Here is a 15,225-nt window from a genome sequence, read left to right as displayed (position 1 = left end):
GCCATGAGGTGCCCTGGGCCAAACTCGAGGTTACTGGTTGGGGGAGGGACCCCAGTACCTGTTACACCTTTGTTCTGCAACATCTCCTCCCAGAGGCTTTGGGTGTTGATGACAGCCTGCAAAACAGAAGGCACTGTACATGGCCTTCCAGTGCCCGTGCCACCAAGTTAAGAACTGCTGCTAGATCATGCCTACCTGTAACTGGATTTCCCGCTTTTTGCCTGCCATGTGTCCACTATCACACGGAAAAAAAGGGGAGACAAATAGAAAACATTTCAGAGAAATTTAAATACTGTCCTGTTTGTGCGTTCAAGCAACATCTTAAAGCACCATAGAAATAAATGTCCCTTCCCTAGCGGCTTAGGTACTCCCCCCACAGAGACTCCAGTGTCTCCCAGGCCTCCTCACACTGGGCGCTCTCTAAGGCTTGCTTACAGCAGCCAAAGGTCTTCCCAGCAGGAGAATCCCGAAGGCAGGTGAGAATGGAAGGAGGCAGAGTTTCCTAGGCACAGCTGTGTGTATTGTCCTGGAGCTTTGTGCTCTGTGTTCACCTCTCTGAAGGTGCTCATGGGTCTCCCTGCAGCCCTTCCCCACGGAGATCTCACTTCTAGAGCAAGGCCGCTCAGTGGAGGGGCACAGCATGAACTGCCCACAGGTGGTCAGCCAGCGAGGCCCAGGAACCTGTTTGTCCGGTGGCCTCCGGGGCTTTGAGAGAGTGTTTCCCCTGTGATAGCAACATCAGTGTGACCCAGGGCAACCAGACTACATCCCAGCATACCCTGAGGAACCCCTTCTCCTCTTTCCCCCTCTTCCCCCCCCCCACACCCCCCCCAAACGAGCCCTGCACAAACAGGACCTCCTTTAAGCTCCGCGGTACAGGAAGGCACAGCCCCCTTGGTCCCTTGGTCCAGGCCTGTGGCCTTTGTGGGAGTACCTGGGCCCCTGGCGTCTGGGCGGGGTGTGGCTCCTGCTGCGTTTTCTGTGGGTGCTGGTCGGGAAGCAGTAGGGCGCCAACGTTTCCTGCCAGCCTCCTGGCCGCCCACGAGCTCAGGCACACTGCCCACTCCTCCCACCCAACCCCCACCTCCCCAGCGTGCACTCTGCTCCCGCCCCCACCCCTCCCCCCTCCTCCCAGCTTCACCACTGTGTTCAGAACTGGGCCAAGGTTACCTGCATTTGGCTGGGAAAATCGCTCCCTCTAGGCCTCTTCCCCCCCTCCTCCCTCAGCTGCCTCCCTTCTGTCTCAGTGTCCCCATGCAAGGCAATGGATGAAAATTTAGGTTTTTAAGCATTACTTCTATTGATGGCAAAAACCTTGCTTGTGGAGGCTTTGAAACAAAAACTTGTTGATGAGCTGTTCGTTTGGGTCTTCCCAGAGTGGACTTCAAGGACAAATGCACTCTGAAAATGTTACTTATAAGAAAATGTATTTGTTTTATTAGAGCAGAATGTAAGTTATAAATGCCAAATAGCCCAGGAAAGATATTACTCCCGAATGGATCTAATGGTTTGTTTTGCCTCTTGCATATAATTGACATTATCTTTCTTCCAGATTTATTAAAAGTGTTCTTTCCTACATTAACCTGCTCTTTTCTTCTTGAGCAAAGGTCGTAAGTGCCTGTTTCTTTGCAAATCTATTGTAGTTAAGTGTTAGTCAACAACTGGCCAATGTCAGCCTTGTAAAGACTCTGAGTTCTGTTGTATTATTTTAAACATTTGTATTTAATTGATCTAGTAGGTGATTAACTTTCTTCCCAGGACTCAAAATGAAAAATTAGAAAACCCCATGATATGCATTTAGTAAAAAGATAAGCTTTATAATATAAAGGTAGAGGTGAGCCGAAACCGGTTTGGCACAGTGGTAGAGCGTTGGTCTGCGGACTGAAAGGTCCGGGGTTGGATTCCAGTCAAGGGCATGTACCTTGGTTGCGGGCACATCCCCAGTAGGGGGTGTGCAAGAGGCAGCTGATCGATGATTCTCTCTCATCGATGTTTCCAACTCTCTATTCCTCTCTCTTCCTCTCTGTAAAAAATCAATAAAATATATTTTAAAAAATAATAAAAAAAATAAAGGTACAGGTGAGTTGAAAATCAACAATGGAAAAGATATCATGTAAACATCATAAAAAGTTGGCATGATTATATTAATATATCAGACAAAGCGACTTCAATACAAGAATATTTTCAGATGACATTTCCTGATGATAAAAAGTTTCATCAGGAAGACAAGTGTTTTAAAATGTATATAATAAACAACAGAGCTTCAAATACATGGAGCAAAAAACTTGCCTGAATTAAATGAAAGAAAGGCATATCCATAATCATAATTGAAGATTATAGCATCATTTTCCAATTAACTGATAGAACACGTACACAGAAATCAGTAAGATTAAAGATGTAAACAACCTTATCAATCAAATTGACAGGTACTGACAACTGCAGAATACACCATTTCTTCAAGTGCTCTTGGAATATTTTTCACAAAGAACCATATAGTAGTAATTTTAAAAATCATAATAAATTTCAAAAATTGGAATATTTCAGCATATTTTTAAATATATTTTATTGATTTTTTACAGAGAGGAAGAGAGAGGGATAGAGAGTTAGAAACATCGATGAGAGAGAATCATCGATCAGCTGCCTCTTGCATAACCCCTACTGGAGATGTGCCTGCAACCAAGGTACATGCCCTTGACCTTTCAATCCACTGGCCAACTCTCTATCCACTGAGCCAAACTGGTTTCAGCCTTTCAGCATATTTTTTAATCACAACAGGAATGAACTACAATAGAATTTAGTAACAATAAAATATTTGGGACATTTTTCAACACCTGATAGTTAAACAACACTCTACTAAATAACCAGTGAGTCAAATAAGAAACCAAAAGAGAAATTAGGAAATATTCCAAGTTGACTGATAATTAAAACACAATATATAAAATTTTGTTGGATGTTGGTAACTCAGTGGTTAAAGGGAAAGTATAATATTAAAGACATATTACAATAAGACAGCTTTTAAAATACATAATGATCTAAGTTACAACTTAAGAACTAAAAGAAATAACATATTTAAGTAAGGTAAAGAAAAAAAATTTAAAAGGTTAGAATAAAAGCCAAGTAAATAGAAAACAGAAAACAAGGTAATATGAACAATATCAAAAGTTGTATTTTGTAAAGTTCAGCAAGATTATTAAATTCAGAGCTATAGTGATCAAGAAAAATAGGGTAAACAAAAATTACCAGCATCATAAATAAAAGATAAGATATCACCAGTGTCCTCACAGCAATTAAAATGACAGTTATGAATATTATAACAACTTTGTTAATGGAAAAAAACCATTGAAACCTGTAAAGAATTTTAGTGAGTTTATTTGAGCCAAACTGTCAACATATGCCGAAAAGCAGAACCTCAATGGATTGAGATAATGCTCCAAAGAATGGCGGGGTTACATTTCTATTTATACACTGAAATCAAAGGAGGGACATAGGTGGGTTACATGAAATTCGTTGGTGATGGAGTAAGGAGGCAGAAGAAAGCAAAGTGGTGGGAAACCCCTGGGATTGGATAAAAAGTAAAATGATGGACTTCGACTTAGGTGAGTGCAGGAACAATTAACATGGTAACAAAGGAATTTGAGGCAACTGTCCTGGCACCAACCACATTTGGGTGTGCCCCAGGGGCTCCAGAAAAGGGGAAGTTACAAGTCACCCAGACATCTCACAGATATGTTATCTTAGAGGTGGGAGGGCAGAAGGGCTCAGTAAAGAAGATCTAAGTTGATCTTTGTCAGGTGAGATATCGGCCTAGAACATGACTACCCACTATAACCTGTTTGTAGTTAGATATTTAATTTTCAAACCATCTTTTGTGCTTATTTTAGGTCTCTGAGTTTGCAAGACTGCCACACAGACCTCCCCTGAGATTGTCAGGTTAGCATGCGGCTCTTTTTCCTTCACTACTTTATGTCACTGATTTTTTTTTTTAATGTAGATGAAATAAAAATTATTTGAAGAGTGCAAATTGCCTTTTAAAATACAATTATAAAATATAAATTTTTTGTGCGTTTAAATATAAAGATATCAAAATACAGATATTCGATATAGTGGTTTTATCTAGAGTGATGACAAAAAGTAGATACAATAAGCCATTAATTATACTGCAATAGTTGGTTATTGATACTGAAACTTATCAACTATTACTGGTATAATTAATTCTAAATGAATACCTGTTAATGTTTGAACAACTTTATTAGAATAAAAATTGGAAGCAACATAAATATAATCTCCAAATAGAGGAGATTATATTAAAGATGATTAATTCTTACAAATGAATATAATGGATGCATTGAAAAGATATTACTACTTATCCTTGGATGGTGAAATTACTTGTAATCTTTATCTTATTTTATTACTTTTTCTATATTTTCCACACTTTATGCAGTTATATTTATTGTAGAAATAGAAAAAGCAGTACATATTTTTAAATTCACCCTCCTCAGTATTTTTACAGTAGATTTTCTCTTATTGTCCTTGGGTTCTTTCTCAGCTACTTTCAACTATTTTCACTATGAAGATTAATTCTCATTCAATCTGGTTTTCCTTGCTACTTTAACATGACATTTCACTTATTTTCTGAGCATTGCTTTTTTTTTTCTAAGCTAATGGCCATTTTTTTCAAAGACATCTCCCCTTCCCCCCCATCATAATAGCCATCTCCACAGAACCATCTTAATGCTGCCCTCTTACCTTTACTAGGTAGCTCCATGCCCTTCACAAGGCAGTTTCTCCTCCCTCTTTGATGTGAAAGTGCATAGACTTTGGGGTGTAATAATTTAGGTTTAAACCCTGACATTCCCTTAACCCTTAGACTAACATAGAATAACTTACATAACCCTTTCAATCCTTATTTTTCTATCTTAAAATGGGGACTATTGTAGCATGTTGTACAATCATACTTTAGTCCATCTATAATAATAAAAGCATAATATGCTAATTAACCAGATGTCCTTCTGGACATCCTTCTGGATGGCCTTCAGACAAAGCCACCAGAGCAGGGACTGAGCCCCTTGCACAAATTTCACGCATCAGGTCTCTAGTAATTAAATAAGATTTATCGAGTGAGCAGTACTATGCCAGAATCTACTTTTATTTTTGCATTGAATGTGTTGATACAGTGTTCTTACATCTAGAGAAAGCATAGACTAAATGACACTATTAAGGGAACGATGTACACTTTTTCCCCTGAGGAACCTGAATGGGTGTGGAGGGATTTCTCCATTTCATGGTGCTTTCTCATTATGCTCAGGAGACGGATTCTCAATTTGGCTCATCCAGCTGGAGACAACACTGCACATGTGAAGAGTCTGGACGGTCATATTAAAGCCAGCCTCCAAAGCCATATATGTGTACAACTGAGAGGCTGCTCTTTAAAAAGAAAGAAAGAAAGTTTGATGGCAAAAGTCTCCAATCTTATACTCCACTTTCCATATTACCCAGGATAGAAAAGTTTTCAAGTTTTCCATCAGTAACTAAGCAGGTTCAATACACATGCTCCCCAAATAAGTAGCTCTTTGCCAAGGAATAGAAATGACTGGCTTTTGCTTTATGGTTCCTAATATCCTATCATATCACCATATATCACCCACAGGTAGTTAGTAGGTTCCAAGTTTCCAAATAATGAATAGAGTTGAGGCTGCTTAATGAAACTTTGGCAATTCAAAGAGGAGAAATGGAGGGGAGTCAAGGAGAGGGACTTCATGAGACTGTCCTGAGACATGGCACCAATAGCTTGCAACCCCAAAGATATCTTGCTTACTCCACTATGTCCCAGGTCCCTGCACAAGGTTTGGCTTTGAGGCTTCAAGGTTGCTGTGCAGCAATGTTATATGTCTGGCAGGAAATAGTTTAATTCAGGAACATAGGGATACTCTGATCACAACAAACTTGTCCTAGACCCAGTCACTGTAACGACCAAAGAAAAGGAAATAACAGTTATTAAAGAGGTACTGTACTTTAGTGTTCCGCGGGATTCTCAGGAACAACCTCTTCAAATATATTCTGAATTGTTTGCGCTGTCTCGGCGGCATTAGTTGATCCATGGACAGCATTTCTCAAAAGACTTATTCCAAACTGGGCTCGGATAGAGTCTGGGGACAACAACCTTGCTTCATTCGGGTCTGTGGGACCCATCAATCGTCTCCAGTCTGTAATAGCATTCCACTTGCTCAGAACCATGACCAAAGATGGACCCCTGCAAACAACAGTGCTTTCAGAAGACTTGGGCCACTTAAGACTGTACAGATTGCATATGTGGCTAGAGACAGAATGCCACAACTTCATCCAGAGAGCTTTTCTTTATTCTTTATACTTATTAGTGTGATTTAGTGCTCTCATTTTTGTTTGTTTCAAGGCATAGTAAAATGCTGGTAGAAAAATGCCATAGTTAATTGTATAGGTATATTCCAGGCACTATTCCAAGTATCTTCAATGTATCAATTATTTAGCCCTCACAACTAGCATATGAGTTATGGTAGGTACTATAATCATGCCTATCCTATCTAATAAAAGAGTAATATGCAAATTGACCATACATCTACTACACCCACAAGCCACGCCCAACAGGCAATCAGAGCAAGTATGCAAATAAACCCAACCAAGATGGCTACAGCCACAGAGAGCAGGAGGCAGGCTTGGGTTTCCCCGGCTATGGAGGAAGCCAAACTTTCTGCCTGCCCTTGCTGACCCAGGCCTCCACTTAAGGCTACAAAGTTTCAATTATAAAAGGTAAACAAATTCCAACAGAAATGGCTGCAGCCATGGAACAAGCAGAAGGCTTAGCACTGCTCCAGGCTACAAAGTTTCAATTGTACAAGATACATAAATCCCAGACACCAGTGCCTCTGCTTGGTTTGCCAGGGAGCATGGCCAGCCTGAAAACCATCACAGGCCCCTCTCCCAGGCCACCCCACATCCCAAGGGAACCCCACCTTGATCCAGGACACCCTTCAGGGCAAACCAGTCAGCCCCCACCCATACACTAGGCCTCTATCTTATCTAGTAAAAGAGTAATATGTAGATTGACCATTACTCCAATACACAATATGGTTTCCCCCATGTAATCAAAGATCCTACCCCCATATGGACACAAGATGGGCACCACAAGATGGCCAGCAGGGGAGGGCAGTTGAGAGGGACCAAGACTGCAAGGGAGGGCAGTTGTGGACCATCAGGCAAGTAGGGGAGGACAGTTGGGAGGGAACAGACCTGTAAGAGAGGGAAGTTAGGGGCAATCAAGCCTGTAGGGAAGGGCAATTGGGTGGGACCCAGGAGTGTAAGGGAGAGCATTTGGGGGAACCAGGCATGCAGGGGAGGGCAGTTAGGGGTGACCAGGCCTGCAGGGGAGCAGTTAGGCATCAATCAGGCTGGCAGGGGAATGGTTAGGGGGTGATCAGGCTGGCAGGCAGAAGCTGTTAGGGGTAATCAGGAAGGCAGGCAGATGAGCAGTTTGGAGCCAGCAGTCCTGGATTGTGAGAAGAAAGTCTGACTTCCTGTTTAGGCCGGATCCCACCAGGATCAAGCCTAAATGGGCAGTTGGACATCCCTCGAGGGGTCCCAGATTGGAGAGGGTGCAGGCTGGGCTGAGGGAAACCCCCCTCTCCGTGCATGAATTTCGTGCACTGGGCCTCTAGTTTTACATATAAGAAAATAAGATACAGATAAAGTACATTGGCAACCAGGAAATTAAACCCAGATAGCCTCTATGTCTAATGTGAAGACCTAAATTTAAAAAAAAAAAAAAAAAAAAAAAAAAAAAAAAAAAAAAAAAAAAAGGAAGGAAGGAGAAAGAAATGAAAAAAGGAATAAGGAGAATGAGAGAGAAAGGAAAGAGAGAAAGGTATGGAGGAAAGAAAAGAAATAGGAAGGAAATGAACACAAAATATTAATAAGGTGTCTTTTCATGAATGAGATTAGATTAAATGTTTTAATTAATATTTTTCTATTTCTACAATGAACATTTCCTACTTTATAATGCAAAGAACTACAATTCAGAAACTTACTCAGATAATGCCTCCACTACATCATTATAAAAAAATTTATTTGCTATTTTATAATAAATTTTGTCAACATTCCCTTTGAGTAGAATTTCCTTCATTTGTGTTATTTCAAATCCAGCTTCTTTAATACGGTGTAAGATCACCTCTAGAGAAAACAGATATTTGCAAATTATACAGATTGCCTCCATTTTGCTCCATGTTCAAGTAGATTGAAATAACTAAGGATGGTGACAGTTTTACTTGCATACTGTGATTTTAAAAACCAAAACTATGCTAACCTAAATTGAACTTAAAAAGCACCAGACTGACATTCAGAAGAACGTTAATATGTTATTGTAGGTGCTTCATTTCTGAGATGCATCTTTTCTGAAACATCGAGTGGACTATGAAAGTGGGAGAGGAGGGGACCAGCTCCTGTGCTAAAAGTTAAGACATGTTTCACTCTGTGCTACCGGTGCCAAGAAACTTCTTGCTAGATTGAAATTGAAGATTAGAGCCAATCTGAACTCTTCTTCCTGAAGTAGAAGGAAACTATTGAGGGAATTAAATAATGTAAATCTTGTCAAAGTTCCACCCACAGCTTAAACTTGGGGGGCTATATTCTGACTATATTAAGAATTGGCATTATTCCTTCAACTTTCCTGTAGTTTGAAAATTTTTCACTAAATTTGAAGAAATTGTATACAGTGGCTTTCATTTTTAAATATTTACCTCTTTGTTCAGGTGTTACGTGAGGTTTAATCAGTGCTAAAGTTTTTTGAGGAGGAAAGAAATACTGGATATCCCTCTCAGCAAGTTCTAATGAGTCACTTCCATACAACTGGTTGATAGGCAAACTTTCCATTGCAAATTGTACACACAAACTTTGGAAAAGAAAACAAGTTAAAAACTGTTATGGTATAACAACATAACATAACATAACATAACATAACATAACATAGCATAGCATAGCATAGCATAGCATAGCATAATATAACATAACATAACGTAACATAAGATAGTACAATATAACACTATTTATATAAATTGTTCAAAATTATCAAGAAAAAGCAACTCATCCCTGATCTGGGCATAGTTAAAAAGTAATTAATTACAGAGTGGTCTGGGAATACTACTTTATTCCAAGGATGTAATAGTTTTTTAAAAGAAAGAAAATAAATAAAAACATAAGTGAAAGGAAGGGAGAGAGGGAGGGAGGGAGGGAGAAAAATAAGGAGGGAGGGATGAAGGGAGGCAGGGAGTGAAGGAGGGAGGCAGGGAGGGTATAGACATTTAAATAATCCTGATAATGGAGATTGACAGATAACTGTGAATGGAGGAATGGATGCCCTAACACAGTGACAAAGCAAGAGCTATACAATCCTAATCACCAAATACCGGTAGTATCAAACACTATTAGCATTTGACTCTATACCAAAGATTCCAAACTAAACTTTAAATCCAGGAGAAAATGCAATGGAACCTTCCCAGTAAGCAAGAGCAGCATCAAAATAGGAGCCTACAGGACAACTTTGATTGATAAAGAATCAGTAGTGCCCTAGCTGGTTAGGCTCAGTAGATAGAGCATCAGCTTGTGGACTGAAGGGTCCCATGTTCAATTCTAGCCAAGGCCACATGACCAGGTTTTGGGCTCAATCTTCATTAGGGGGCATTGCAGGAGGCAGTTAATCAAAGATTCTCATCATTGATGTTACTCTCTCTCTCTCAATCTTCATTAGGGAGCACTGCAAGAGGCAGTTAATCAAAGATTCTCATCATTGATGTTTCTCTCTCCCTCTTGCTTCTTCTCAAAACAGCTTAAATTATCACCTGTACTTATTCCATTCAAGGAAGAGGATTACAACCAGCTCCTCTGTTACACTGTTAGACATGATTATTAGAAAAAATGTGAATACATTTTTAAGTGTGAATTTGTGCATGTGTAAGGATAGCATGGAGGGGTTACTATATTTATCTTTTATGAAAGTGACCATATTTCAGATGAAGCACTGCAGAGTGCAAAATCTGATCCTTGGGTGCAGAAAAGGGACAGAGCTCTGTTGACAGTTATCTCTCAAACAACCTGAAAGACCTGGGTGGAACCAATGAAACTGGAAAAGGGGAACCATTCCAATAGCAAGATCAGGATTAGTTGTGGCAAGATAGGGATCCTAGGGCTCTGGATGGGAATCCTCACAGCACCAGTGGAGTGGGAGAGGCAGTCAGTGGGTGCTTCCACCTGGAGGAATGTCTCTGCTGGTGCGCTCCCTCCACACCTGGGACCACAATTGCTAGAAGAGTGTGCCTGCAGGCATAGGCTTTGTGTTGAGAGTAGTTCCTCTCTCTTTCTAATGCCATGCATTCAATTCTAGGCAGCATTTCATTCAGAGGATCTATGACACTGTGCTCACACTACTGACAGTGCTCAACCCACATTATCCTTGATAGTTATTTTCTGGTTCAGCGGCAAAGACATAAGTGAGTAGGGCTAAACAGGGGATAGAAGGTACCCATTCACCACAAGCAGCCTCAAGATAACCTGCCCCCCCCAAAAAAAAATTATTTCCATGTTTATGTTTAAATGAGGTTTCATAAGTGTGGTTATTGCGGAAACAAATGTGTCTAGTTTGCTGTGCCCGGTAGAGCACCTCTATTCTTGCTCACGTGAACTGAGAGCCTTTCTTCCCTGTGTTGAATCCTGCTCTGCATCTGGCATAGAGAATTCAAGCACATCACAATTCAGTTCGTTTTCATACCTACCTCCCAAGAATGTAGATGCCTGAGATACTATCCACCTCCCTCAGGTGATAGCAAGCCTAAAAGCTAAGGTAGAAAATATTTACAGAGTACTCCCTATGTGCGAGGTAGCAAACCATGTGTTAAGTTGACTGCAAAGTTTAGTTGACTAACTTAGTAATGGCTCCTGCCAAAGTAGAGACTACATATTAAGTCAGCCATAATTGACTTGAAATGTTTATGATCCACTAAAGAACCTGAAGCTGCCATCACATCCTTCTCAAAAGAATTTCTCCAAAATAGTGGATGGGGTTGCAATTTCTGTCAAGAGTTGGCCTTTTGACTGGGTACCCATCACTTATTCCCCAGCTCCAAACCAAGCAGCCTGCAGCCTTCTCTTGCAAAACCTTGGCAGGACTCATGTTGGCACTGGGCTATGCTTCCAGCCAATGGCAGTACACTCTGTCCCAGGAAGTTTAGCTACTCTGAGAACCCCCTTTGAATGAGAGTTATGGTTCCTATATCCCACATCTAATAGGGAATTACAATATAATGGCTCTTATGAAAAAACAGTTTGGGACCTATGATATGAATCCAACCTGTTTGGAAGAGATTGTTTAGCTTCTTCAATGGTACTTGGTCCAATTAACTCTTTCCAGTGTTGTAAACCATTTTCTCTTGCTAAAACAAGAGCTAGAGATGGACCACTGTTAGAAAATTAAAAACAAAGTTAATAAAAATCTGACTCAGTAGCTAATTATATATAGATGATACAATTGTATTTGTTAAATAGACTCCAAAAAATTCAAGATAACCCTTTTATCGAATCTAAAATTAATTTCCATTGGTGTATTCTTAAGAGCATATTTATAAAAGGATGGAAGCAGAGAAACGAAAGGGGAAAGGGGACCTTGGTCCAAATAGAATGGTTCCTATATGGTTCCTCGTCTCCTGCTGAGCTACATCCTCTTGCTGGATTTCTGCCCCAGCTGCTACTTCACTGACACTTTTAGGAACCTGACAGATTTCTAGCTTCTCATGCCTCTCCTAGCTCCTTAGGATTCCCAAAGCCCTTGAGCATCAATCAGTTCTCTGCTTGGAATTGATGACACTGCACACCCTGGATTTCTGGCATTTAACTCAACTGGATTCCAGCAACTTCACCTCGGATATTGCCATTGCTCCACTAACAGTCCAGGAGGACTAGACAAGACAGACAGTTGAGCAGAGAATCGACATGAGAGGGAGACTGGCTCAAAAAGCAGACTCAGCACTTGTTTACAAAATGGAGAGGCTTGGCAACTTGAGCAAAAAGAAAGGTTAAGAGGAGATTTAAATAATTCAAAAAATAAACTAGACTGTGCTTTCTACACCTGAAATTTATTTTACCTGGTCATGTTTTCTATCACATTTTCAAAATAATCTTCATTTTCATATTCCTTGCACAGTATTCGTGCCTCTTCTTCTGATAACACCACTTGTCTTTGCATCAGTATAAGAAAGCCTTCATTTAGAATAATACTCAAAACATCCTCTAAATGAAAAGTTTTAAATTGCTAGGTTATTGGTTATATACATGATATAGAATATGTTATCATGAGTGTATAGAATGCATTTTTTATTCTCTTATGAAATCTAGAAATTTGAAAAATACCTCATTAGATTTTAACTTAAGGTGAACAGTATTCTTAACATATTAAATTATAATGGTATTTCCAATTTTACATGACATGAGAATCATACAAACACACACACACACACACACACACACTGAAGTTTCTCATTAGCAAATATTTTCTATACTATATGCTTTCTCCCTAAGACTGGCATCAAGGCAGAGCTCTCACCTCTCACTACTCCTATTGACATCAAACTGGAAAACCTAGTTAATGAAATAACACAAGAAAATAAAATAAAGCGTATACAGATAGGGAAGGAGAAAATAAAACTGTCCTTGTTCATAGATGATGTGATTGTCTATGTAGAAAACCCAAAGAAACAACAACAAAACTCCTCAAACTAATAAGAGACTATTATAGCAAAATTGCAAGTTACAATTAAGCACAAAAGTAAATGACTTTCCTATATAATAACAATGACATTTGAATTTGAAATTTAAAACAATAGGATTTTCATTGGCACACAAAAATGCCTCCTAGACAGTTTGACTCAGTGGATAGAGTGTTGGCCCATGGCCTAAGGGTCATGGGTTCAGTTCTGGATAAGGGCAGGTACCTCAGTGGCCAGCTTGATTCCGTGCCTCAGGCACGTGTGAAAGGCAACCAACTGATGTGTCCACAAGTTATTTTGTGGATATGGATATTGAGGAACTGATGCTAAAGTTTATATGGAAAGACAAAAACCCAGAATAACCAACTCAATATTGAAAGACAAAAACCATTTTTGAGGACTGATAACTACCCACTTCAAGATTGACTATGAGACTACCATAAGCTCTGACACAGTGGCTCAGGTGGTAGGTAGAGCATCATCCCATGAGCCCAAAGGTCACCTGTCAGAATACATGCCCAGGTTGCAGGCTCGATCCCCATTTGGGAGTGTTCAGGAGGCAGCTGAGGTGTTTCTCTCTCACATCAATGTTTTGTTTTGTTTGTTTTTTTCTCTCTCCTCCCTTCCTCTCTTTATAAAATAAATAAATAAATAAATAAATAAATAAATAAATAAATAAATTAAATAAATTAAAAACATTTATAATACTACTATAATCAAGTTATGAGGGATAGGCAAATTAAGACACATAGATCAATGGAACTGAATAGAGAACCCGGAAATATACCCACATGAATATGTCAACTCAAGTGTGACAAATACTAGTAAGCAAAGATAATACAGTGGTGCAATGATAGTCTTTTCCACAAATGGTGCTGGAACAATTGGACACATACATACAAAAAAATTAATCTAGGCATAGACCTTATATCTTTTACAAAAATTAACTGAAATGGGGTATAGTCCAAAATGTAAAATTCCAACCTACAAACTTTCTGAAAGCTAACAGAGAAGGAAATTCTGAGAACGTTTCAGTGTTTAAATTTATTTTTTAATTTAAACACTAAAAGAGCAATAAAAATACCTGACAAATTGGACTATATTAAAAACAGAAACTTGCCCAAACCGGTTTGGCTCAATGGATAGAGCATCGGCTTGGGGACTGAGGGGTCCCGGGTTCGATTCTGGTCAAGGGCATGTACCTTGGTTGCAGGCATATCCCCAATAGGAGGTGTGCAAGAGGCAGCTGATCGATGACTCTCTCTCATCGATGTTTCTGACTCTCTATCTCTCTCTCTTCCTCTCTGTACAAAATCAGTAAAATATATTTAATTAAAAAAAAAACCCAGAAACTTTGCAGTAAAAGACACTGTTTAAAAGACGCAGAGCCCAAAACCTAGAAAAATCTTTGCAAACTACAGGTATTTAAAGGATGTGTATTCACAATAAGCAAAAAACTCACAATTCAACAATAGGTAAACAAGTAACTCCATTAAGAAATGGGGAAAACATCTGAAGAGACATCTCACCAAAGAAGATATAGAAATAGAAGTTAGCGTATGAAAAGATGCTCAGTACCATATGTCATTACACAATTGTGAATTAAGACAACAATGAGATACCATTACATACTTATTAGAATAGAAAAAAATCTAAACAACCACCTGCACAGCAACAGAAATTCTCATTACTTGCTGGTTAGAATTGAAAACGATAAAAGCCACTTTAGAAGGCATTTGAGAGTTTCTTACAAAGCTAAACATAATTTAACCATATCATCCAGTATTCAGGCTCCTAAGTATTTACCCTGCTGAGGTGAAAACTTATGTCTACACATGCAAAAAATCACATATTAATGACTATTTCAGCCTTATTCATAAATACCAAAAACTGAAAGCTACAAAGATGTCCTTCAATAGGTAAGTGGAAAAACTTTGGTGCATCTATAAAATGGCATATTATTCAGCAACAAAAGGAAATGAGCTATCGGGTCACAGAAAGATATGGCAGAATCTGCCAAAACCTGTTTGGCTCAGTGGATAGAGTGTCTGTCTGTGGACTGAAGGGTCCCAGGTTTGATTCTGGTCAAGGGTATGTGCCTTGGTTGTGGGGCACATCCCCGGGGGTGGGGGGGGGGGGTGTTGTGCAGGAGGCAGCTGATTGATGTTTCTCTCTCTTTGATGTTTCTCTCTATCCCTCTCTCTTCCTCTCTGTAAAAAATCAATAAAATATTTTTTAAAAGATATGGCAGAGTCTGAAATTCATATTAAGTAAAAGAAGAGGCTACATACTATATGATTTCAACTCTTTGACCTTCTGGGAAAGGCAAAACTAATCTACTAGAGACACCAAAAAATCAGTGGTGGCCTTAGCATAGGAAGGCAGAAAGGAGGAATGGCTAGGTGACTCCATTCTGTATGGTACTGTAAAGGGGACACATGATATG

At 39.5% G+C, this 15,225-nt stretch overlaps 2 protein-coding genes across 2 annotated transcripts in view; both read right to left on the bottom strand.

Moving 5' to 3' along the window:
* LOC118714598 (thioredoxin domain-containing protein 3) overlaps nt 1-228 on the bottom strand; it is a 36,476-nt gene extending 36,248 nt beyond the window's left edge. Inside the window, exons 1-2 of the mRNA XM_045575945.1 lie at nt 196-228; nt 59-116 (exon numbers count right to left, since the gene is read on the bottom strand). Coding sequence (XP_045431901.1) covers nt 59-116; nt 196-228 — 91 coding nt within the window. The remainder of the gene's footprint in view (nt 1-58; nt 117-195) is intronic.
* A 4,900-nt stretch (nt 229-5,128) lies between these two features.
* Nucleotides 5,129-15,225, bottom strand: part of LOC118714597 (thioredoxin domain-containing protein 3-like) — a 43,911-nt gene continuing 33,814 nt past the window's right edge. The window contains exons 11-16 of the mRNA XM_036429960.2: nt 12,159-12,303; nt 11,369-11,476; nt 8,766-8,917; nt 8,058-8,199; nt 6,012-6,250; nt 5,129-5,363 (exon numbers count right to left, since the gene is read on the bottom strand). Of these exons, the coding sequence (XP_036285853.2) occupies nt 6,013-6,250; nt 8,058-8,199; nt 8,766-8,917; nt 11,369-11,476; nt 12,159-12,303 (785 nt within the window). The 3' untranslated portion in view covers nt 5,129-5,363; nt 6,012. The remainder of the gene's footprint in view (nt 5,364-6,011; nt 6,251-8,057; nt 8,200-8,765; nt 8,918-11,368; nt 11,477-12,158; nt 12,304-15,225) is intronic.

The sequence above is a fragment of the Pipistrellus kuhlii genome, unplaced genomic scaffold (genome assembly GCF_014108245.1).
Source record: "Pipistrellus kuhlii isolate mPipKuh1 unplaced genomic scaffold, mPipKuh1.p scaffold_m20_p_10, whole genome shotgun sequence".
In the NCBI taxonomy this organism is placed as follows: domain Eukaryota; kingdom Metazoa; phylum Chordata; class Mammalia; order Chiroptera; family Vespertilionidae; genus Pipistrellus; species Pipistrellus kuhlii.
This window is presented reverse-complemented; position numbering and strand designations above follow the sequence as displayed.